Source organism: Argiope bruennichi, chromosome 3 (genome assembly GCF_947563725.1).
Source record: "Argiope bruennichi chromosome 3, qqArgBrue1.1, whole genome shotgun sequence".
Taxonomy (NCBI): domain Eukaryota; kingdom Metazoa; phylum Arthropoda; class Arachnida; order Araneae; family Araneidae; genus Argiope; species Argiope bruennichi.
In genome coordinates this window covers 34,181,906-34,209,024 of record NC_079153.1, presented here as the reverse complement: position 1 = coordinate 34,209,024, position 27,119 = coordinate 34,181,906, and the positions used below count along the sequence as shown (strand labels likewise).

Genomic DNA, 27,119 nt, shown 5'->3' with positions numbered 1-27,119 from the left:
CCCAAAAGCTTCATTCCTTGGCGATTGGGTACCTTTTATAGATTCCCTCCCCCCCAAAAAAACACCATCAGAAAATTTCCAAGACTATATTTTTGAGCCTGACCTTGCCCCTCCTTATAATATTAATCTGGGTCCACGCCTAGTGCACAGAGAATAGCACTCATAAAACTGTTCTGACTATTGCGACCATTGGAGGAACATTTGTTGAGAAAGTATGATTATTTGCCCATATTTTCCTTTCAATAACGAATGCTTTTAAAGATGTAAAACACTATCATTTTTGCATAGTAATATTGTACATAGAGGAAATTTATATTGACTAGAAATTAATATTCTAAAGACTTATAAACTGAAGAGATACACCTTTGGCATATTGCTATTCATTCGCGTGGGTTGTTGTGTCATTTGAAACTTGTATTCCGTTAATTTTGCATTAGATATTTTATTTTTGCAATCTTTTGCTTGAATTAATGCACCATCTCTTTCTTTTAACTTTCTGATCTCATATTTTATTGTAAAAAGGACTTTTTTCTCTAAACTCCAGATAGTGCACGTAGCGTCATTGTAAACAAGAATCGGGCATAATATTTACGGTTAGTCGAAGTACAAACTAATAAAGAAAAATTCTTCCTAAAAAAAGGAGTTTTGGAATTGATGAAGCATAAAATTGGAAAAACATCGATCAAGAATATTGTACAAATTATATTGGAAAATATTTCGGGTAATGACACTTGAAGGTGAAATATTTAGATTTTCAGTCATATAAAATGCTAAATATGTCACATATAAATCTGATATATGTTACTCTTTCTTTTCCTTATTAATAGTATTTTTAATTATCTTTTGTTTACATTATTCTTTAATTTTATTATATGGTTCCGTTTTTATATTTACTAACATTTTTTTCATCTTATATTTTTATTATTTTATGCCTTATAGTATGCTTATTATTTTTGATTTCCCGTTATTATTTCCATTTCTTACTCTATAAGCTTTTTTATTACTTTTAAGCTTCATGCTTTTTATATTTTCAAAATTCTGTTATAATTATAGATTTCACACTTGCGAAATTTTTGTTTATTACCAAATTTTGTTTCATATTCTGTTGATACTGCAAGAAGATATAAGATACAGTAAGTATGGACGTCTCTGCTTTATCCTGTGTGTGTGTGTATGAGAGAGAGAGAAAATGGATTTTCTCCCGATTGTTTATAAATTACTCACATATCCGCTATGATTTTTTCGTATTCTTTTCCCTAGGTTACTTGAACTGTCACCATTCAACTATTAAGTAACTCAAATAGTCATAGCTGCAGAGGATAGGGCGGTATTCCTTGAATCTAAGGCACCTTCAAAGTTTTCAGGGCACCCAGTATAGGACAACATTATGCAGCACTCTTAAAAGGGAGAGAGAGACATTTAGTCCCATGGAAAGGGAACTTTCATTACCAAATAATTTTGAATACATATTCCGCAAAGTACGCATGTAAATGATAACATACAATCGAGATACAAACAAATATGGATAAACATATTGCAACATTCCCCGTTTCCCAGTACTGAAAAGACATTTACAGCCAGCTGTGTCGTCGCAGTTACTTACTAAACCCCTCGAAATAGCCAGATGGTGGATCTTTTCACCTGGCTGGTCTCGCATCTGTTCATTAGTGACTGCAATGACAGACCACGTATGGAATTCCTCTTTCCAGAGGTATTGATAGTACCTTCAAAGAGAAAGGGGTGTCCAAACATCTGGATGTTTCTCTTTGTGAAAGGACCTACCCACGACTCACTGGCACCGCTGAGAGAGCATATGGCTCAACCCCGAATGGCCGAAGGAGAGCTCGAATGACCAATGTAAATTAAGAGGCGGAGATAAAGCGCGGTGATTTTTTTTAGAGAGGAGAGAAGAAACAAATTTCAGAGGACGGTTGGACTACGCCCACGAGTTTGGAGTCTGAGAAACTACCCCTGGAGTTGTCGTGCTGACATGATGTAGAACTGAGTTCCAAAAAAAACAACCTTCGAATTTGACTGTTGTATCTCCTACTACAGGTGTAAATATCTATTTATTTAACCAAGATTAGAACAAGATGTTCTTTGCATATATAGAGCTGTAAAATAAAGAATTGCCTGGAAATTCTGCTTCGTTATTTGATCAGTCTAGATCAGGACATTACAATATTAATTCTAAAAAAGTGTGCATTTTATTCTTTTTCAAACTACTCTATGCTTTTACAAATAAGTGAAGAAAACATTACATAAAAAGTGCATTTTTAACAGTGAAGATGATTGCGAAGGAAACGATGAGGGCAATACAAGCTGTGAAAGTAGAAGCGTGGGAGTAATAAGGTCCATCTGACAGGGTCCTCAACATTGGTTGGACGTGCTTCCAGGTTCCGTTGTTCGGCAAGGCCTGCAACCCCAGGATGTGACACATAACATTATACAGATCAATGACTTGAATTGGCTTCGTCTTCAAACCGCTACGGAAATCTGAAAAAAAAAGCATTTATTTTTATTTTATTTAATTATTCAACTACTATTTAGTGATATCAAATCAATAATTATTATAACACCTCACTGCTTTTCAATGACTTCTTCAATTTTTTTAAACACTTTATTGATGCAAAATGTAAGTATAAGCTAGTTATATCTGCTCTCAAGTTATTGTATGCGATATGTAATTGTTGTAAGTTGTCACAAAATACCCTTTCGCTGATGGCTCCAGTTGTTACAGAGCAATTTCGTATATACAACATTCATGTTATGCAAGATTCTCTTCATTATATTATGAAGCTAAACACAAAATGTGCCGCACCGTAATATAAAGAATTAAAGCTATATTCACTTTTCAAATCTTAATTGGTTTGAATTTCCTGTTAAACCTGGATATCACAATAACCATTATGAGTTTTTGCTTTGTAGCTTTCTCATTTACACAAATTGGATAATGTACCCTTCCCATCTTCCACTTAAAATGATGGACCTTGGATACAGCCAAGAAAGCTACAAGTGCTCAGATTTTTATTTTAATGCCCCGTTTATGAGTACATTGTACTTTGTAAAGAAAGCCGAATTTGCATTGTGGGTGCTCTTTTTCAGACAGATTGAATCCAAATTTTAGTGCAAAACCACAAATTTAGTAAGAAGATAGAATACAAAATTTTGTATCATTTAAATTGCTGTGCCACTGAGAACTCGCGTTTACATACGTGCAAAATTACATACTGACGGTTAACCCTTTGACAGATTTGGTTCAAAATGTGATACGGATAGAAACTTTAGATGTCAAGTCTCTGAATCAAATTTTGCTCATCTAGTTCTTTCCGTTTTGTAATTATCGTGTTTTCCTTTAAACTCAAATCGACAAACTTTCCCTAAACCTGATAACAATCTACAAATGTGGATTAAAATAATCATTAAACCAATTTTTCTCCTCCTAGATCGAAATGTTTTTGAGTAATTGCGCTTACAAAAAGATTGCGATTCCAAAAACGGTTTATCGGACTCACGAAGATATGAACCGTAGAAATCCATCAAAATCCCTAGTTGGAATTTTTTTAATGATTACGATTCTTTCTTTTTCTATTTTTCGTATACAAGAAAATAAAAATGAGCGTTTTATTAATTAATGAGCTGTTAAAATACACACTTACCAGGTCCTGTTGCCATGAAAATAGCCCTCATATCTTCAGTGGCATTGGGTGAATACCCGTGTTCACCGTAATAATCGGAGAATTGTATATCTCCAATTAGTTTAGACGTATCATTTAACTGGAAATGAAAAAAAAAGAATTAAATCAATAAATAAATTATTATCTTCTTTGTTGATTATATATTAAATCTGCTAACCCAAATATTATAACTTCCATGACATAAAATATTCCATGAAACGGCATTTAATGACGAATATAGTCATAGAAGCTCGAACCATTGGAGTTTTTACTGCTTTATGAAGTGACCACACATTATTTCTGAATATTTCGAATTGAAATATTTAGAAATTAACATATTTGATTATATTAACCACCTTTGGTGACCAACTGTTCGCTAACCATATTATTATTATTAATCTAGACATGTCAATATGAACTATATCGTCTCATTACATAAGACAGTACTATTTGGAACTAAACATGATCAGTAAAATCACGCATTCTGATTGATTAACAATATCTACAAATCAACAACATCGGTCCCATGCGTGAAATGGGGAGCTGTGCCTAAGTTTTATTTTGTGATACCTCTCGAAACTTTAAAAGGGTAGGAGCTAGTGATCATTGATTATGTGTTAAAATATCATGAAATTTAGAATGGGTAAAAAATTAACACAATCGATAGAGTACAGCAGTTGCTGCTAGGGAACTTTATTGCACAAAATTCATAAGGAAATTAAGTTACTCTCTCGAAAATGAAGAATGGTGAAAGGCCAAGGACCAGAATAAAGGGATTAAGATTTTTCAAATGAAATAAAAAGAAATTTGAAAAATCGGTTCAGTGATTATGGTTAGGGTACTCTATGAAGCCATTTATTCTTAAAAAAGATTGCACAGTGAAGTAGCATTTTTCAACAACACATTTATTAACTGAAATAGTATAAAATACATATTTTTATATGATTTAAAGCTTTTTTTTTAATTCGAAATATTATGTGCGTTTCTAATATTTAGAAATTAGCTACAAGACCAAGATTAGAGTAATCCAGAATGACGAAACTGAAATAGTTTTTTTTTTAATCTACTAAGAACCCTCGAAGAAAAAAAAAATATATTTTTTTAATGTGTGCATGTCAGCATTTTGGGAGATTAATCTCTGGCAAGTGGTTAATAACATCCACAAACTGAATTTGCGTTTTAGACACATTGTTTTTTTTCAACCGATTGGAGCAAAAAGTTTAGTACAAAACTACAGTTATAATTATAAAACGACATGCCAAATTTGATATATTTAAATCATCCTGTTTCTAACATTATCTCGTTTATACGCTTCAAGGCCGGGATAGCCTGGTTGGTAGGGCGTTGAATTCGCGTCCCTTGGATTGCGTGATCGAACCCCGCCGACCGAAGACTCTCCGTGTGTGTGGTGGCAGGCGCACATATAAATCTGTCGTGATCACAAAGTTCTCCATGTCGAGAGTAATACCACTGGGGATACTCGATCAGGGGTGATCGTTCTCTGATTCAGGTCTAAATTACGATCTGTGGATGAGTGAATGAAATGCGTGAATGAAGTCCGCCCCATAAAAAGAGTTGTGACGTGTGTGTAGCTAAGTCGCACCCTTGGCCCTTGATGGCGCTACTGAAAAACAAGAGAAGCACCCTTGACTTAAAATCACTGACTTCTAAAGTCAGTGTACTTGTCAATGACAAGTGCCATTAAAAACAACAACAACAACAACATGCTTCTAAAAATGCAGATCTTTAGATAGACAATTCCTTATTAGTCCTACACTAGAGACTTTAAATCTGTATACCAAATTTTAGTTATATTGTTCTTTTCGTTGCAAATTTATCGTGTTCACTTTTATTCAAACAGCCGGAGAAACAGACTTCCTACGAACGGAGTTTGCTCAAAATTTGATAGAAATATTCAAATTTGGTATAAAGACCGTAAACCAAATTTAATCCTTCTAGCTCAAAGAGTTTTTGAGTTATCTTTGTAACAGAGGGACGGACATATATTTTCCAAAGATGTGGGTTTCGCACTCAAGGAAATCTTAATCACGGAGATATGTCAAAATCTCGCACTCGAATTATTTGATGATTACTATACTTTCTCTATACTATACAAGAAACCAAATTTCCTCCCATACCAAATTTCACCCAACTAGCTCAAAATGTTTTTGAATTATGTGTTCCCAGACAGACACAATTCATAATCACCCAAAATTGGAATACAAAACAAACAGTCAGATGAACGTTTTCTTAAAAAAAAAAAAAAAAAAAAAAAAAAATGTTTTTTGAACTGAAGGTGGTCTAAAATGTGAATATTTGCCAAAATCTCGAATTCGTTGTCGATTACAATACTTCCTCTAAACTACATATAGAAGAAATAGAAGAAGTCTATGCATAGAAGAGATTATGAACATTAAGTTATACATAACAGATTTAACTGAAAGTAAACACAAATAATATAGACAGCGAATCAACTTATCGGCAAAGGCTATCAGTTTATAATACTTTTCAACTTACCGCTTTCACGAAATAGGCTTCATCACATTCCAGCACAATGGGTCCGAGTCGTTTCGCGTTTTTGGTGTGAAACGATTCTGGAATATCTTGTCTTCTGTAAACGTGGAGTCCTGTGATGTTTTCATGCACCAGTTCGTAATACAGCTACAGGAAAAGAATTCGCATCAATAGAGTCAGTTGGAGAAAAAATTAAACATTGCTTGGTTTAAAGAAAACAATGGTAATCTCTCTGAAACTTTTTTGCACACTCTCTAATAAATGTCTTATACTCTTCATCTTAATCCCGGGGGGGGGCACCTCGAAAGGAGGATGAGATGCTTCCGGTATGGTGGTTGGATCTCGCTACCCTGGTGGGTACATAAATATGTTGGGGATCTGGCTCCTCCCATCGATGACGGGACGTACTACAAACCTTCGGGAAGGGTTGTACCGTGGCCGGTGATGGCCCTTAGGTCTCAACTACAGTTCCCGCCAATGTTGCTGTTGCGGCGCTTTATCCGTGGGCCTTCGGGCGGGTCGGAGAGTCAGTGATATGACTTACTCCTCTTCTTGTATAACATTATGGATCTTGGGGAACCTCGAATGCCTTGCATTTCATTGACGAATAGTAGTTACGAAACATAGATCCCTAGAGTGTGTCTAGCATTTTCTTTAAATCTAATGTTTGAATACGTATTTTGGATGCCTTAATTCTAACCAAAATTTGACATGGAACAATTTTAGTCACAACAATTGTAAAATCACGTATCAAACTTTACCGATTTAAGTTATTGAACTGCTAAAATACAGATCAACAGACAGTCTACATTTTGACAGATTTGTTCAAAACTTGATAAGAATCTACATTTGAGATGTTAAATCTGAATACCAAATTTTATCCATCTAGCTCCTTATATTTTTTCAGTTATTGAGTTCACTTGTACAGGAACAAACAGACTTCCTTTGAATGGATTTCGCTCAAAATCTAATAGTAATTTACAAATTTTATTTTAAGCGCATTTACCGAATTTTATCCATCTAACTCAAAGTAAAATTAAGTTATCGTGTTCATAAACAGATAAAATTCCAAAAATGCATTTATCAAACTAAAGGAGCTCTGAAACATAAAGATTCATCAAAATCTCGAGCTCAAATTTTTGACGATTAGAATACTTTCTTCTTGTGCATTCCAAATGCGAGAAAGTAAAAACTTATGAACTCTTCAGATTATAATTCTAATATAAGAAATTAAAAAAGTAAGTAAATTATTGTATACCCGAAGTATACATTTCTCGCAATAGGAAATCATTTTAGATAAGAACACTTTCATTAAGACGAGTATATGCAAATTCAGATTCTGGCTAGTAACTTCAGGTATTGTTCATGACATATTACATTTATTCAACCCCTTTATTTTTTGTACGTAAACGAAAAGTAAATATACATTGTTGCGGAAGTCATGTGGTGAGTGTACAGTATCCAACAAAAGCAATAATGAAGAATGGAGCTTTATGCCACAAAAAATAACTTGCAGATGGCAAATACAGCCGAAGCTTGCACAAAAACAGCAGTTAAAGAAATCAATAACACAAACACAAACGGTATATCGTTATTATGCAACTGCAACAGGCTCGCTCTACGACCACCAATCCAAAGAGAGAATCCACCTTAAATTTTCAAGCGTTTATATACTTTTCCGTAGCAGAATATAGAATCTTCTAGGATCTCAAGATTGTGGCACCAAATAGAGATATTGTCATAATTCCTGTATTTTCTAGAACCTTCACTTTCGACGTCAAATGATCACCAGAGCCAGAGTTCAATGACCTGACAACCGTTAAGAATATTTATAAAGCTCTCTTCCCATCTATAACTACGCAGGGGCGAAATTACATATTTTTAACAATATATTAGCTTCTCCAGGCAAAAAATTAACTATAAGGCAAACTGTGCTTACCCTTAATATAGAACTCTATATCGAGCTGTATGAGAATGAATCGTTTTTTCATAACATTCATTATATTACTTAATGAAATTTGTTTTATAATGGACTGATGGTACCATAATATAACCAAAATACATATTAACAGAAGTTGGATACAAAGGAGAGCGGAAGTGGGAAAAAATGATTTTTACACCTAAAATTGCTTTCAAACTTATTTGTAATGCTTAAAGACTACAGAAAATAAACAATAAATAATAGATACTTTTAGTAAAGAATATATATAGATATTAAATACTTTTAGTAAAGAAAGTGTCTATTATCTATATAAGTAATAATAATATATACTTTTAGTAAAGGAAGTGATAATAATTATAATTTAAGAAATTAATAATTTAAAAAATAATTTTAATAATAAGTCCATTTTAATAAACAAATAATATACAGAACTTTGAATACAATAATTTTTCAATAAAACATTAAAATAAGCATTGCATCTAACAATTTCAAAGCCTTAAAAAATATTTTTATTGATTCTTTATCGAGTACACTGTACTGTAGAAAAAAGCCCATGAAGGATTTCAGCAAATTATTTTCTAAAATCGCAAGACAATTTAACATGCTCCCTGTCATGATTCGTACCTGTGATTGACGCCTTCTGTCCAGTTAGATTATCCTCTTCTAATGTCTTTCAACACGTACGCTGCCACTTTTCGTACCTCGATTGTGACCCTCTAATTATGTGACTCTTCTATCTCTTAATTATAATAGAGAATTGGCATTTACTTAGATAACAAGTATGAACTAATTAGATAGCAGTCGAGAATCACAGGTGAGTCACACGGCAGCCAAGCTGTTAACTATAATAAAGAACGGATCATCTAATTAGATGACTCTTCTATCTCTTAATTATAATAGAGAAGGAGGCATCTACTTAGATAACAAGTATGAACTAATTATATAGTAATCGTGAATCACAGGCGAGTCACACGGCAGCCAAGCTGTTAACTATAATAAAGAACGGATCATCTAATTAGATGACTCTTCTATCTCTTAATTATAATAGAGAAGGAGGCATCTACTTAGATAACAAGTATGAACTAATTATATAGTAATCGTGAATCACAGGCGAGTCACACGGCAGCCAAGCTGTTAACTATAATAAAGAACGGATCATCTAATTAGATAATAAATGTGAATCACAGGCGTCAGTTAAGCGGCATCAGAGACAGTCAATGTGTTAACTACAAATTCTCAAAACTAAGAAACATTAATTACATTTTTTTTAATTTTGCCCTTAATTCAACCAAAAATATGATTTTATTATAGACAATACTTTAATATTGTATTAATAAAAAGTGCTACAGACAGAAAAAGCTCTCAAATTACCAACATATTCGAATTTTTAAAAAAAAGCTTTCACATTAGCTAAGATCCATTGTATATTCATAAATATTATTTCATTATATATTCATAATTTAAAAAATTGACCTTTTCTTCTTTTCCAGGCTGAGGCACCAAGGATATGATGGGTCCAGCGTTCACCTGGTATCTTATGTATTGGGAATATTTGTCCAAAGTGATGAATGTCGTATTCCTCACGTCTGCCATGCCGTGGTCGGATAAAACCATTATGTTTACCTGTGCGAAAAAAAAAGCATTAAAAATATAATATGTATAAATATATTGTGCACAGGAAATTTGAAATATATTTTGCTCCATCGCTTTTATCAAAATGTGATATTTAATACTTTAGTCGCCAAAGGATTCAATGTCGAGGATCATGAATCTCCAAGGTTTTTGATCTCGTTGAATTTTTAAAAAACCGGTCTTTGGAACTATGCCTACTTATAATGGGAAGTTCTTTTGTTACAAAATATATGCCAAATCTATGATTCAATTCTTGCTAAATTTGTAGCATGTCTCATTTGATATGTTGATAGCAGCTGTAATATCAGGTATCAAATCTTGTTGTTTTGAATATTAATGATAACACATTTTGCAGAATCTTCCCTCGATTCTGGTCTTTCCCGCTACTACTTTAAATTCAAGTCGTTATTTTTTAGCAAGCTTTTATATAGAGAAACTTCATTCTGAGAATAGAAAGGAAGAAGAGAACATTTCAGTGCCATGGTGGCCCCGGTGACATCCATCAAATAAATTCATTAAAGCATGATTATACATTTTGACATCTATTGTAATTGATATTTCAACATTACATATATCATATGATAAAAAAAACTCATCTTGGTGGCACATGTAAACTTTATAAAACTCTCCCGGCATTCAACGTGTCAAATAAATTTAATTTTCATCTAATATGTTTACCATTTATTTTAATTCCTTTAACTGAAAAATATTTTAAGGTGCCCCCCCCCCATTTTTCCCGTTACCCTAGAAATGGTTCATTCTCCTAGGAAAAACATAAACTGAACTTTCTATAAAACATAAAAAAAGAAGAAGAAGAAAAGAACATGGAATGCAATATTGGTGTAGTGGTGGCTAAGCTATGACTTCTTAATTATATCGGCTGAGCGAACAGCAATACACCAATGTAATTATATATTACAGCAGGTAATGTCTCCTTGTCCAAAGACCAATGAATTGAAACCCTTGTTACAGCTAATACTGTTTGGCAGACAGAGGCAAACTGTAGAAGCTAAGAAGAAGAAGACTGTAGAAGTAAATTGGATGCGTTATATCTATCTATAAAATTGATGCATACCGTGGAACAAAATAAGTACATATTGAGCATCTGTGATGCTTGCGTTCTAGGTCAGAAATTATTACATCTGAAAATGTGTATCTTTCAAATAACAGCATCTAAAAATTGCATAGTATAGCTTTAAAATAAGTGCATTCACTTTGATTCGCCCTTAACAGCGAAAAGATTTAAATAATGCGGATCATAGTTCAGAGAATCGAAACATCATTTTAGTCTTCTATCCGTTTGTTGTTGTTAGTGGTGGTCCGAGGATATAGATAGATAATACCAAATTTTATATATCTATATCAATAGGTCTAAACATTTGAAATTTTGCACTACATAAATAGGAATTAAAAAAACACTTGAATCATCACAAAAAGCATTTTCCAACAAAGAACACCTAAATGGAATGTTCATAATCAAAGAATAAAACATTTAAATTCAAATTATTGAATTATCTTTGCAAATGAAAACTTTACAACAAAATAAATAAAATATATATTATACAGAAAAGTTAGCAATAATTCGAAATAGCAAATATTTAGATATTATATTAATATCTAAATAATTAGATTTTATATGAAATATCTAAAATTTGATCCCTTTCTTGAGCTAAAACATTGTCTAGAATAATACCTGAGTATATGATCACTGTGGTCGTCGCCATAGCACTAATTAAAAGAAGAGGCCCCAAAAATGAAAGAAAATAATATTTGCGGATCGGAATAATAAATATTGAGATAAAACGTTAAAATACACATCATTTTACATTATTTAATTTTTTTGGCAAGAGTTTTACCATAAAAAAATAAGGGAATGTACAATTAGTGATAAATGTATACCGTATGTTAATAAATCTTAACTTATAGAATTGAGTTTTTAAATTACTTCGTTCTCAAACATATAGTCGAACAAACAAATACACAGTTTATCTTTTATGAATTTCAATCCAAGATTTTTAACAGTTCTACAGTTTTAAAATAAAACACCATTTGCCATCATCTAAGTTTTTCCACTTTTGAGTTATTTTCTTCAAGACATGCAAAGGGAAAAACAGATATCATTAAACAAATTCTTTTTAATTTTTAATTCTTTTTATTTAATTCTTTTTTCTTTCTAAAATCTGTAGATTCAACACAATCTCTAAATTAAATTTTAGATGGCTAAAGAGTAATTTTTCTTGATAAAATATGGCTCTTTACAATCTTCTGCCATAGGGTAATCTCTTCATTTTTGGAAAGAAAAAAAAATCTCAAGAATTATTAAATTCATTAAATATTACTCATTTTACTGAGTTGCATCAAGACTTATTCATTTTTTTAATAATATGCAAGATTTAAATAATCTAAATTAACAAAAATCCATAATCATTAATTTCAGCTTTTGTTGAAATAACTAGAAATTAACCTAAGGACCTAATTCAAAGTTAATCTAATCTAAAGGAGCATAAAGACTATTTTAGTATTTATGAAAAATAACGAATAAACGATATAAATTTCAGAAGTTTTATTTTACGAAAAAAATATAAGTATCAGAGTAATCATTCTTTGAAACTATAATCATAGAAATTATTTTTAAAAAAATATTTTCTCGCCTGTTTCATATTTTATTTACATTTATTTTTCAATTCAATGTTATTTGTTTTTTAATTTTAATGCATCATTTATTTCATTGTTTTTTACATACCTGATTCGTTAACTTTGCCCTGGCAAGAGCTTTCTGCAGGTAATCTAAAACGTCATCAATAATCTGCACAGCTTTTCTGAACACCGGAGAATCTTGACTAGCGTAATGGCCTGAAAAATTATTTGAAATTAATAAATAAAACAAATTAGTCAATAATCTGAAATTAAATCTGACGTCTATTTAAAAATTCAATTTACTATAATTCATATAAAAAAATAGTGAGATTCATATTAATAATTTAAAAAAAAACATTTGGTCTTGTTTGTTTGTTTAAGCGTTTGTGTATTAAGTAGTAATGTATATTTCCTAATGCACCTTTACTATATTAAGTCACAAAAGTTTGTGCGTGTTCCTGTGCGTGTGTGTAGCAGATTTATTTTACCACATAAAAATTGTTAAAGATGGGAATTAAATTCCTAAAGAATACTCTCTCTATCATAAAATATGAAAATGTTTTAAAAAATAATAAAATTTGAGCCGATAAAATAAATTATTTATTAATTAAGCTGCTCTTTTTTTTTTTTTTTTTTTTTTTTTTTGCATGTAACAGCAATTGTTAAATAATGGATTACAGGAAATAAACATTTGGATTTGATAAAATCAGAACTTTTTGGGGAAAAAAACAGTTTCCAGAAAGCTTTTTTTTTCTATCTTAACGAAACAATTCGACAATAGTTTAAACAGACATCAGATGGCCATTTTCCATTGTTATCTGAAACAGAAACCGTAGCAATTGATTAAGTTATACTGATAGTTTAAAATTAAGTAAACAGATTTATGGCAAGAACTGTGACAGGGGTATGAATTGTTCTTGAAATATAAAAATGGCGGAACAGAACTATTTAGCATTTATTGAATGTCATTCTATTTGGAATGGGAATAATAACTTTTGTAGCTGAAAATCCCTATACTCGTTGTTCCAAGTTAGTTCTGAATTAGGAAATATTTTATCTACATTTATAAAAGAAAGAGTATATGTATGCTTATCAGTGGGATTAAATATATCACACTTAAAACTTGAAATTCCACACAAGTTGTTGTAATAATGCACATCAAAGCAAAGAATTTAAAATTTAATATAGAATTTTTTTTAATATTTTGTGATATTTTGAATTATTTGATTTGTAGTATCATTTTAAATTATTATAAAAATATATTTATGCATAATCGAATAGAGGAAATAATTGTCGTTCTAAAGTATTGTGTTTTGCATCTCTGCCACAGTTTAAATTCTGAGAAATTAATCACTTTTCCCAAAAAAATGTAAACAACTGAAACTATAAACTCTGTATCCAACACTCTAATTCCGTTAGGTTTTTAAAAATTTTTGAAATAATTATTCGAAATTTTTTTCTAATTTAAAGTCAGAATGATCAACATAAATTTTATTGATTATTTTTCAAAGATTTTTTTTTATTTCTTATTTTTTACTTTATGCTGGGAGAAGTGCTTTTTCTTCGCTGATTTGGCAAGTTGTCAAAATAGGGAATCGAGAATAATGAAAATTATTTTTAGAGCACTGTCTGCCCAAATGCTTCATACAAAATTCCATCAAATCATCGCCATTTTTAATTTTTTAAAATTTGTTTATTAATAATTGATATTCGCGAATTAATTTTTCGGAAAAAAATGTTTATTCATCCTTAAGTTATTATTTATTTTCAATCAAAAGATGTGATTTATTTATTTAGTTATTCTGATTTTTATCGTCTGCTGCTATCAAACACAAACAAAAAAAATAAATGTGAAAAAATAAATAATTTTTTTTAAATCGTTTTCACAGCTTTATTTTATGTTATTGTGGCAATAATTAAGCTAACACTCATCATGCCGTGTGCAATGTTAGTCAGATTTAGCTAATTTTGCAAAAAATAAAATAATACCCCCTGCATTACGAAATTTTGAGCCAGTAGTATTGCACAGAAAAAGTAGAAATTGGAGCAGTTAATAGAAATTCTTTTAAGACTTCTCATATCAAAAAAGAAAATTAATAGCAAATTATTATGTCCTAGGCTGAAATAGTCCTAGTCTCTTTAAATGAAATTCATATTTAAATGCATGTTTATATTTACCATTTAAATTAAATTTGTAATTGCTTATAAATTTGTATTCTAAAATTAGGCAAAAATTATTTTAAAATGTATACAATATTTTCGGCCAAAGGCAGTATTTTGAATAAAGTATTCAATTATAATAATTGATTTTAGCGAATTAATTTATCGAAAAAAAACTATTTATCCTTGAGTTATTATTTATTTTCAATTTAAAATTGTGATACAATTATTTTTACGGCACTTTAAATCATACAAAATATGGTATATTAGCTTTCACATTTTATTTAGCAAATCGTTGCATTATAATGGAAAGATTGATAAAAAAAATTGTAGATTCATATGTTTAAATTTTAAAGTTTACAAGTTAGAGAAGAATGGAAGTTTTAAAAAAAATATTTGCTTATTTCAATGTCACTGTACATTTGACTATATTTTAATACATGCTTTTTCTTTCTAGAAACTTAAGCCGTTATTTTAACATATCATTCAGCTTTCAATTCGGGAAAAGTTAGACTCTCAGCTCAAAACTAAGATTAATATCCTGTTTCAAAGCAATACTAGAATTATTTTAGGGCGAACTATATGGCTTAGAGCCATGTAAACAAAGACAAAAGCAATGTCTAAACGAATGCCCTTTCTTCCAGATTCCCCACCATGCCAATATGAAAGTGTTTTACTTACTACGTTAGATTTAAGATGCAGCAGATCATTTGTCTGACAAGAAGGACGTTTTTAAGATACATCTCAATGTAGCAATGTTTTCCGAAAAAGGATCGGAAATCTTGTCCACCAAGATGGCAACTGCCTGAATCTTCACAGATATTTCGTTGAAATGTAACCATTATTGTGTACAACTTTTAGTGTGTTGTTGCTGTGACTTGTGGCACTTTACAAGCCAGCTGACAGTTATCTGTCAGCGATTTAAGCCGAGTGAGCGTCTCTTGTTTTTTCAGTAGCGCCAGCTAGGACTAGTATGACTTAACTACTTCATGTGTCACATTCACTTGCACAACCCCTTTATACAGCGGGGCACATTCACACACCCAAAGCCTGACTAAGACGCGGGCATATGGGACAGTTGCCGGATGCCCCCAAATCGAATAGAAACTTCATTTTTGGGTTTTTTTTCTTCTTTAGTAATTTGGTCTTAGTAATTCTTAATAGTAAGTTTGGTCCTTCATTACTGAAATAGTGAAGCAGAGGGGGCCCCAAAAAAAGCTTTTGTCCCGGACCCTTATTAGGCTAAGTCGGGCCCTGCACACACTCCACAGATAGAACACAGAGGAAGAACAACCATGCCCGAATCGGGACTCGAACGCGGGACACCCAGATCACGGGAAAGAAGCGCTACCCCTTGCCAGGACGCCAGGGCAGCTTTTAGTAATTAACTCATTTTGTTTTCTAATATATTTTTAGTTCATTGGAACTCTAAAAATAACCCTCATATTTAATAATTATTTTAATAGAATTTTCATAATTAATGTTATTAAGTAATTAAGAAAAATAGATTAGTCTTTATTGACCTATTTTATTATTCAATCGAACATTTTTAGCTGCACATAATTCGTTTAAATTAATTTATGAACTATCATACATTTCATTATTGAAAATTTTTGAAATGAAAAATCTGAAATGCAACAGGGCTTACAAATTTTTACTGGCTTACCTCAAACCCATAAACTATTTGTTATATTTGATCCTGGATCAGATAAGGAAGAAAAATGGAAAAGATGTATAGAACATTTTGTAAACTATTTTATATTGCAATGAAAATATGACAAAATTGTTACCTTATTATATAAATGGAAGGTATAGCGTTCTTCTTACTTCGTTTTTGCTGCTATCTATAACTTCGCAGACAATGTCTACACAATTAAATCGAAAAAGCAATCACCTTTAGATTGGAATAAAATTTTAAGGGCTGCACTGGACGAAGTTTAACATTCTAAACACACTTCAAAATAAGTCTAGGCTCATAAAATTGTTAATTATTTTCTATTTCAGAGCCAAGAGCTATTCGATAACTGAAATGAGACAAAACCAATAACATAATTAAGTATATCTATTTGATTATTACGTGGGCGGATATCCTCAAAATCTGTAACGAGTAACGATGCTTTAGTCTACAAAAAAACACACACAAAAACACAGATAACAAACGTAACTGAAGCACACAGAAATCACACAGAAAGAAATAAACAACGTGCAGGTAAACAATAGCTCGTTATTAACCAACGGTAGCAGAGAGTTAGTTCCGAAATCAACACTCTAAACAGAGGATCCACATGACTAATTTCCGTTAGCTTTCCCACATTTATATAAGTTTTATGTCAGATATCAAAGTTTCTAGAAGAATCTATGGGTCTCGGGTCCTAATAGAAATATCGTCATAGTTCTTGAATTTCCGAAACGCTTCATTTTTATCGCCAAGATCGGGTTAATCTGGTATCCATTAAAAAATCTGCAAATCTCTCTTTCTTACTAAGAGACTAACTGCGCAAAAAAACAATATTATACATTTGTAACAATATTGGCAATAAAACAAATAACATTGGCAAAGATGACTAATAATAAGAAACAATAATTATTAAAAGCACTTTTTTACCTGCCCAATCGACACCCGAGTAATACAACATGGCCAAATCCAACCTGTCGTAAGACAGAATTGTTGATGGCTTGAACATTTCAACAATGTCATCCACTCTTTGAATCATATCCCTCTTTCTTTCATCCGATGGTGGGTCATATATGTGCCTTTCACAGATTTGGGGGTGGTAACCATGGATTTTCACCTCGCATCCCTGCCACCAGTAGAGGGCGGTCTTCAGGTTATTCTTCTGTGCCGTTATCCAGATCGGCTCGGCTTGTTGCCACCATCTAGGATCTGAACTATTCATAGCAGGTATCATTTCGAAGAAAGTGTTGGATTTCTTGTCCCACAGCATATTGTCAACAAAGCCATGGCTTTCCGGGTATAAACCTGCAAAAGGAAAGATATTGTGAAAAGATATGATTACTAAACTAGAAGAAATTTCCTCCTCCCTGCCCCCATTATGATAACCTACCTTTCGAAAAATTGTCGAAAAAATATGTATAATAAATGGAAAAAAATAATGAAATTAATACCATGAATTTTCCATAGGTATATAATAAGTATGACTAAAATAACATTATGACTTTTCATTTAACAAAACACGATTTAAATTTCGAAATGTTAATACAATAGTAAATAGTTTTAAAACAAATACAATTTTTAATAGGTAATTTTTCCTGTCCTTAGGAATAAATATAAAAATTAAAACATAAGAATGAAAATTGAATTTAAGGAAAAAAACTGAAGAAAAGAATATAATAAAGTAAAATAATAGGAAAAAATCATATCTCTTCTAATAATAAATATGAAATTGTGCGCGTGTGTGATAGATTTATTTTACCAAATAAAAACTGTTAAAAATGTGAATTAAATTCTTAAAGAATCTCTCTATCCGAATATATGGTAAACATTTTAAAGGAAAATAAAAATTCTGAATATAATAAATTCTCAACGACTTATTAAGCTTTTATTTTCATCATTTTAAACCAATCGAATACCGCCTGGAGCAAAAACCATCAATTTATTTGCTGACCTCTCTCGAAGTAGTCGTTGAAATGGTTTAAAATCTCCTATAAATGATCTTTTTTTTTTTGTCTAAAAAAAGCGGAATTTTATTTGTGAGAATATTTTATTAAATATGAATAATAGAACCGAGATACGACATAAAAATTTATATTCCATAATTTTTCAGCAATACTTTTATTAACTCGAGTATCATAAAATATAATTCTTTACGTTCTTTAAAGCATTTTGCCAGTTGGAAATACTATGTCTAACTGTTAAGAAATTCGCTAAAGGATCAAGATTAGAGTAGTCATTATGATGAAACTGAAATAGTTTTTTTATCTACTAAAAACCGTCTAAGAAAAAGGATTTTAAACTGAAATGTGAGTGTGTGTGTGTGTGAGAGAGAGTGTGTATGTGTGTCTGTGCGTGTGTATAACAGTATTTCGTTAAAACTGAATAAATTTTGAAAATAATGCTATCTAATGTATATGTGTAGAATTTAAAAGAAGACCGATTTAATGTGTTTCATAAAATCATAACCAATTTCAGCTTTTTAATCATCGACATTATTAACCATTTCTACGTAAGCTCTTTGTGAACTTTGGATTAAGTGACTACAGTTTCTTTTCGTATTACACGATTTGCTTTTCTAGCTAATTATTTTTCTTTTCGTACTACACGATAAAGAAAAATAATTAGTTAGAAAAGCAAATTAGTAATTTAAATGCGCAAAGCTTTTGAATGGCAATAAAGTATAAAGCCTTATCAATAAAATTTTCAATATAAAAAAGAGGTCAGGCATTTTTTTTAATGTTTGTTTACTGGCTTATAACTAAAAGCAAGGTTATTATTTTTGATCTTTTTTTTCCAAATTTTATTTTTATTTTTGTGCCAATTAAACGACCATTAAGGAAATTATTTTCAAAAAAAAAATAAGGAAAGAAATCATAAAAGGAGAAAATGAAGAAACAGAAAGAAAAAGTTAAAAAAGACGAAAAGATCCACGAATATTTTTACAAATTATAACGAAACTTCATAAAACACGTACTAGATACGCAGCAGACATTTTACTTTAAACTATTTAACACTAAAACTCATCGGCAACTAGGAAAGCTGGATAAAAATTTAAAGAGTTTTGATTCAATACACACGAGAATTTTGATTTTAAATACAAAAATATTTTAATCGTTTTATTTAGTCGTATTTATCGTATTTGAAAATATCCATGAAGGAAAACATTTAATTTCTTCGACCTTGTCAACCAATTCGTAAAAAGGGTCATTCATTTTATTTTTTCATAATATATATTTGCATTTAAACATATTATCTTAAAAATGCATTTAGCACTAAATTGAGCGAACATTATTCTTTCATGACAACCATTGCAAAAAAACGAGAAGTTGGATATTTTACCTTCAGTAACCTACTTTTCCTTTACGTTTTGATCGTTTTGAATGTATATACGCAATTGGGAACCAAACCTAATGAGACGAGCATTTTAGAAACTCCATTTTCTTAAAGAATTATAGAAGAAAATTATTATATAACTGATTTCCAAAGATAATTAAAGGAAGTGGGAATATTTGTGCCTTCAAAAAATTGCTTTTTCAATTTTAGCTTAATAAAATATAAGCCGTTCCATTGATTACAGATATGTTTGATTTCTATAGTTTTGAACAGTTGAAAGATTATTAATTATCTTTTAACAATGAATTTGACATGAGTTCCTATAAAAAAAGCTTTTTTCTTTCTTTTTTCTCGAAGCAAGCTTTTTTTTTTTTTTTTTTTTTTCAAATTCCGCTACGCATAGAACATATTATATTCGGCACAATCGTTTGAAACTTTATACAACAATATTTACACACATTATGCATCTGTTAAGCGTATTTTTTCCTTATGATCTTTCTTAAATTAATCTTATTATCACGAAAATATCATATATTTTATTAGCTTATTTAAATTAAAATAAGTTCGTTGTAATTAATGAACCTATGTTCATATATTATATTAATTTTGGAGTGATTTTACTCAGAATTATTTTTTCCTGAGTACATTGATATGTATTTATGAATTTCAAAACTATACCATCATAACACATATTCAATTTGCATTAAAAACAAATACTTTAAGAAACAAATATTTTTATGTTGTTTTATAATTAAAATAAAAATCCATTCTACGTATTCGAAATTTTTTATCGGATATAAAATTTAATTTCGAAAATGTTCTTTATTTACAAAGAAATTTTAATTGAGAACATCCAGTTCGGGTAATTCTTTTTTTATAGCAATAAGTACCTGGAAAACCCACCATCGCTCATCATTTTTTCTACCCTTTGGCTCGTTTAAAGTTACAACGACATTTAATAGAATTGCAATCGCTGGAACGAACATGCGAAAAATGCATGGGAGTTCGAAAACCTAACCACTACTCCATCACTGATATTTTTTTTTTTTCATCCAATTATTTCAAAAATTTTCTTTTATGTGTGTAAAATCGCGTTTTTTTTCACGAAGTTTAGTTTAGCTATATAAACGATCCGTTTTAAAGCAACACTATGGCTTTTTTGGTACGAACCTCGTCATTTTGAACCGCGGTTAGATGACGAGGACATTACCTGATCTGGCACCACCTCTTTAATCTTCCACACCACACCAGCGGAGAACGTTTGTTCCCAACGGATTTAACGTGCACCAGACCCGCTTACACGACGGTTCTTCGGTGGAATGGGGTCTCGAACCTCAAGCCGAGACCTTGCCACCAGGCCACCACGGCCCGTTTCTTCAGGAAAAGCATATATATATATGGATAAACTTAAAAAGCGAAACCTTATCTAAATATAAAATTTGGTCCAAATCGTTAGAGCCGTTTCCGAGATACATTAAATAAATTTATGTATATACAAGAATTGCTTATTTAAAGTTATAAAATAAGTAAGAAGTAAGAATAAGCAATAATCCGTATATGTAATTTCCTGCGCAACAGTTTGCAGTTTCCCTAAATTTAAATAACAACACACATTTAAATAGAATTTGTAGCACAGGATTCGAAATCTTAAAAACGATAGTTGGTTCCCTATTGCATAATTGCATCCAATTACTCAAATATCATCCAATTACTCTTAGAATATCAAATTGCCACTTAAGTCCCGATAACACTGATGTAAAAGGAACGACTTTGAGTGATATTCACAATAAAGATTCTTTCGATAATCTAAATCCACTAGATTTCATCCCCAGTGACCTTGAGCTGCCTGTGTGACATCTTTTAGTTATTTTTTGAATCATTGCGGCTACGTAATATAACCTGTTTGCTTTGACTGGACTCATTTTCTTGTTTTTCTCAGGAAGGATCTATTTTTGTTGTCAACAGAAATATTCTCGAAAATAAAGCTATATAACAATTCCTTTATTACATATCGTTCGTAGTAAAATAATAAAGGTAAAGGCTCTTAAAGTGCATCTAAAAATATTGCAATGGCCAGCTGTTATGTGATATGATTGAATTTTTAAAGTTTCGTCATTTACTGCCATATCATTCTATTGTAAGTAGGCTGAAGCTACATTTCTTGTTTTGCACCGAAATAAAACATCGTGCCTTAAACTTTTTACACATAACTGAATAAATCTCTTAAACGTATAATGGGTGATAAAAAATAATATTTTTATTTTGAGCAAGCCATTGTGAGCCGGTAAAAGAGTTGATTTCAAGATTGTATGATCACGAGTTTGAGACTTCTTATCTTTAAACTATATATTGCAACAATTTGGTGCAGTTTGCCAAAAATGATGCCAAATAATAAAAATTATTTCTGCAATTCTAAAGCAATTGTTTTTTGCAAAGGATTTCACAATTCTTCGTTTCATTTTCAGTAGCAAAAATCTCGTAATTCTCATTTATAAATAGTTTAAAAGATAATAATTATTTTCCTTATAATTATATATATATATATATTCTTTTTGGTACAATGCCTCTTTTGATTGACAGGTTTAATCCGAACATTTATTTTACTAACAATAATCAGACTAATGATCAGACATATTGATCATCAGGTACCAAATTCTGTATATATATAGTCACGTAAAGAAGTATTGGGACACTTGGCTTGAATAATTATAAAGCTATTTATAAAACTATTTATCACATAAAAATAAAAACAAACTGAATCAAGAAATATTTTAACATTTGATTAAAAGTTTGTAAGAAAAATTTTATTGGTATTTTAGAATCATAATTTGATCTAGCTTTTCAAATATGATTCAAAGGCAAGTGGGAGTCAAAAAAGTATTGGTACATTTCTGAAATGAGAAATTCAACAAACATATAGCGAATCAATAGAAGTGAATTTACTACCACATTTTTAGACTATAATTTTAAACATAAAATTTTCAATCGATAAGATACAGAAAAAATGGCGAGGAACTAAGATATATCGGTTGATGTGCGAAATCTTGAAATAAATCATTGGGAAAATGGAAAATCGGTTCAATTTATATGACATATCTTGAAATTGAGTAAGTTTACTGTTTATAGCATTACTCACATGTTTAAGAAAACAAATAGTGTTCAAAACAAGCAAAGATGAGGCCTCCAAGGACATTTAATGAACAGGAAGAGAGGTGGATTTTGAAACAAGTTTTTTTAAATCCAAAAACTAGTGCAGTAAAATTGACTCTGTTATGTAAAAGTAAGTTCGAAAAATCTGTAAATCCTGAAACTGTCAGAAAAATTTTTAAGAAAATATAAATATCAGGGTGGAGTACCTGAAAGGAAGCCCTGCATTAGCAATGCAAATCAACAAATTAGACTGGCATTTGCTAAAATGTTTGTAAAGCAGCCAAAAGAATTTTGGAAAAATGCAATTTTCGTTTATGAAAGCAAATATAGCATTTTCGGATCAGATGGCAAGCAAAACGTTTGGGGGAAACTAAATACAGCAATATGTGTCAAAAATGTACGGCCTACTATCAAATATGGAGGTGACAATCAAATAGTCTGGGATTGTATGGCAAGCAACTGGTGTTGGGAACTTACATTTTATGGATGGTATAATGAATAAACATGTCCATCTTGACATTCTCAATCGAAATTTAAAGCAAATTTCGAGCAAGCTGGGAATTTCAAGACATTTTATATTGTACCAATATAATCACCCGAAACATAGAAGACCAATTACTGATATTTGCAAGTAATGGGTCCTCTACCACTATCGTAATGTTATTAAGACTGTTTGAATTGTTATGGTTTGTATATATCAAAATAATACTAACTTCTTTATTTTGGTTTCCTTTGTATATTTAAGTAAAATATTATCATAAAATTCTGTGAACTTGTGGTGTATCCCAATACTTTTTGATGCGTATTTCCACTCTTTAAAGTATATATACTTTAAAGAGTGGAAATACGCATCTCGGAGCGATTTTTTGACATTTTAATACGAACAATTATTTAAAAATGAAACTGAATTTCAAAGTTTTCCCACGGTACCACCCGAAAATACTATCTCACAAAACAAATTTTACATCGTTTCTGAAGTTTAAAAAAATGTCTTTTTAATGATACCAGTTAAATAGTCGTGCGAATTTAATGACTGATGAATTTTAAATATGTCTTTGCTTAATTTCCATCAAAAAATTACGCTTTTACCCTGAAATTCAAATAGTTTTCATTGCTTCATCAAACATCTTCCCATGTGTTTTCCTTCCATTGTTGGAAGTTAAAAAAGAAGGATGAATCTGGTTTAAAATTCGATGCAAATCTACATTTTTGTGTGAAATGAAAAAATACATTTTAACGCAAACTTCCTAAAAAATGCGCAAAATCAGTAATTATTATTTTGTTCCGTTTCCACAGCTATATATATATATAGAGAGAGAGAGAGAAAGAGAGGCTCAAAAAATTGAGGGTACACCTTACTTTTACTTGATAAATCCGATTTTCAATATAAATAACACATTACCGAGAAGTGAAAATATGTTTTTCTTTTTACGCATAACAAATGGTTTAATTTAAAGTAAAAATGAAAAACAATCAATGAAAAGCTTCTAAATTGAAATGTTTCAGAAGCATTTTAAATAAACATATGCAGATTTTTGCCTCAAAAAAATTAAGAATACACCAATGAAATTTTTGTATTATCTCGCGTAGAAAGGAAGTGTCAGTAATTAGTTGCATGTCTTTTTGCTTTTATAATGACCTCTAAACGTCGTGGTAACATTTCACATGAAATAATGCCAAAAATCGAATAAAGTTAATTATAAAAAATTTGAGAAATTATTATTGTAATCCTTCACTTAAAAATATTATTTTAAATACCTTGCTATATGAATATTTCATTACTTTATTTTAATTAACATTGAATTTCTGTACTATGTTTGCCTTGTACAATAAAATTCATATCAAGCAATTTTTGTTCTTTGAATTATTCTACACGATTCAACCTGGTTTTCTAATTTTCTTTTTATTAAAACACTTTCTATGGAATATCTGATACAATTCTAAAGATTTCTAATATTACTATAGAATTTTGTATGCAATTTTAAACAGGCCTTCATTCATATCTATTACATTTGAGATTAAATAATTATAAGAAATTTGTCTTCTCTAAAATGTTTAAGAAATTATCCTTTATGTAAAAGTAATTCCTCATCTTTTAAAGCGAATTATGAATATTCATATGAATAATGATTTGACGCGAAATTGACCAGATTTTCATGATTACCAAATTGCGAATAATTCTTTTAATTTTGTTTTGTGTTTGGTTTGTTCTTCAGAATATCTGATGATTTAGAAATATGATTGTCATTTGACAGTTTCTTTATTGTAAGAAAAGAAAAACCTTATTCCATGAATTCTGAGAAATTTTATGTACCTAAACAGTGATTTTAGGAAGACATATTCAAAGACTGTTTACTTTAGATTAGGAAATCGAAAAAAAAATTACCAGATATGCATGATATAAATGCATTTCTCGTATTATTGCACAAAGGTCTAGAAATGTCAGAGATTTGCTTCAAACCTAATTGTCCCATATGAGCAATATTCCACCATCACTAAGGTACAATTCAAGATAAGACCAATAAGGTGACTTAGGTAAAGGTACAACAAGGTGACATCGCCAAGATAAGACCAAAAAGGTAAGATAGCTCTCTTATTTTGAGCTAATGGAAAGTAGGAAGACTACTATAGTATATATGGTGCAGTTAATGTCTACATTTTAATTTACAAAAAGGAATTTCTTTCAAGTTAAAACAAAGCAAACATTTCTTAAAAACTTAACTATAAAGATTTAACATTCAGTCAGTTTTCATAAGACCATCAGATATCTTTTTAAATGTAAAATAAAGAACAATGGTTTGTTGCTGATAGACTATTTAAACAAAAAATTACGTTCTTTATCCATAAATATTTTAAATGATAAGTATAATTGTAGTCTTTAAAATTAATAAAATGAGATGCAGAAAATGTAGCATAGTAATTTTTATCTTCCATTTGATATCTTTTTAATGCAATCAGATGAAATTTATATTTTCTGACTGGTTTGTTGTAATTATAGTCAATTTTTCTAAGACATATTAAGTGTGACATTAGTCCCTATAGACCAACAATCTATTTCCCGATTACGTAGCGTTAGTTCTAGAACTGACGATAAACTTTCAATAAAATAAAGCGTGGCTGTAAGAGTAACAATATAAAATTAAAATCTATATTTACTATAAATGATTAATGGTCTTACACTCTATTTGTAGATTGTGTTGGTGTGGGAAACTAAATAATTAAATTAGCAATTACTATTACTTAAATATTATATCAGAAATATAAAGTTCGAATTCGCACATACCTTATAGTGAGGACTTTCCAATTAATTTCTTAATGTGGCAAATAGAAAATGAAATAAATTAGGTATGTTAATAACCAGCAGTAGTGTTCTTCCATTAACTCTTAAGGATACACAAGGCGGTATATTTTGTGTTTAGCACTGCAATACAATGGAGGAAACTATGTATGTAACGTTTTACATAAACTCCATCTTACCTTTCTCTTTTGTTCGATTAAACTCAAAGTTTTATATAGATATACATAGATAGATATAGATTATATAGATATTTTTGTTGCTAACCCCATATCAAATTTGTTTTGTTTGATTTGTTTTTGTGTTTTATAGTTTCCGCATATACACAAACAGATGGATAACCTATCTTTTTAAAGTTTTAGTCCAAATTCATCGGATTTTTAATTTCTGGATGAAGGTAATATACATAAATGCCTTAAACTAACTCATGGAATTTTTACGTTAATACTTTCGTATTCGCACAAATACAGATACATATACAATATTTAAAAAAAATTGGTCCTCTATTTTTGTTTTACTGAGATCTATGTCACAGAAATGCATTCATAATACCCCTAGTTGTATATTTCAAATATATATAAAACTAATGATAACTTCAGCTTAAACTCAACCTCATCTTAGTTCTTGTCACCACCAGAAAGGAAATTGAATCTAAAATCCCATTATCTTGCTAAGACATTCAACCTGTAAGGCCCCAGAGTATTAATAAATATTTTACCACAAACTAATTTAACTTACCTGTGGCAAAACTATTCATGTTTGGGTAGGTCAAAGTTGGAAACACTGGCTCTAAGTACTCTGCCTTGACTCCATTTTTTATGATGCCAGCAAAACCTTTCAAATTTTTGAACTGTGGGTCATCTAAATAATTCCACCTAAATCCATCGATTAAAACAACAATGAGTTTATGATGTTTCGCCGCCGAGACAGTAGCAACACCAAATGAATATAAGACTAAAATTAATGATAAGTGAACTACACCCCCCATCGTTCAATGCTAGCAAATGAGACTATGTTACTTCACAGGATTCTCCAAAGTGTTGTGTCATGCAAGAAAAGTGGTTGCTTCGAATCGTAATTTAAGGCTCAGGCGAGTAATGTGTT

The 27,119-nt window shown here is 30.5% G+C and overlaps 1 protein-coding gene across 1 annotated transcript; it reads right to left on the bottom strand.

The window, feature by feature from the left end:
* Positions 1 to 2,188: 2,188 nt before the first annotated feature.
* On the bottom strand, positions 2,189 to 27,075 carry LOC129964115 (glycerophosphocholine cholinephosphodiesterase ENPP6-like). Its single transcript, XM_056078803.1, has 7 exons — positions 26,754 to 27,075; positions 17,168 to 17,542; positions 12,509 to 12,618; positions 9,607 to 9,756; positions 6,195 to 6,338; positions 3,660 to 3,777; positions 2,189 to 2,496 (listed from the first exon to the last, which is right to left on the bottom strand). The coding sequence occupies exons 1-7, from the start codon at positions 27,001 to 27,003 to the stop codon at positions 2,258 to 2,260; spliced, it is 1,386 nt and encodes a 461-aa protein (XP_055934778.1). The 5' UTR covers positions 27,004 to 27,075; the 3' UTR covers positions 2,189 to 2,257.
* Positions 27,076 to 27,119: the final 44 nt, after the last annotated feature.

Excerpts from the sequence above, each read along its gene's own strand:
- LOC129964115 (XM_056078803.1), bottom strand. The coding sequence starts at position 27,003 with ATGGGGGGTGTAGTTCACTTATCATTAATTTTAGTCTTATATTCATTT. Across the intron at positions 6,339-9,606 it reads AGCCTGGAAAAGAAGAAAAG|CTGTATTACGAACTGGTGCA; the intron begins GTCAATTTTTTA and ends CTTTTCCTGTAG. Across the intron at positions 3,778-6,194 it reads AAGCCTATTTCGTGAAAGCG|TTAAATGATACGTCTAAACT; the intron begins GTAAGTTGAAAA and ends TTTCATTTCCAG.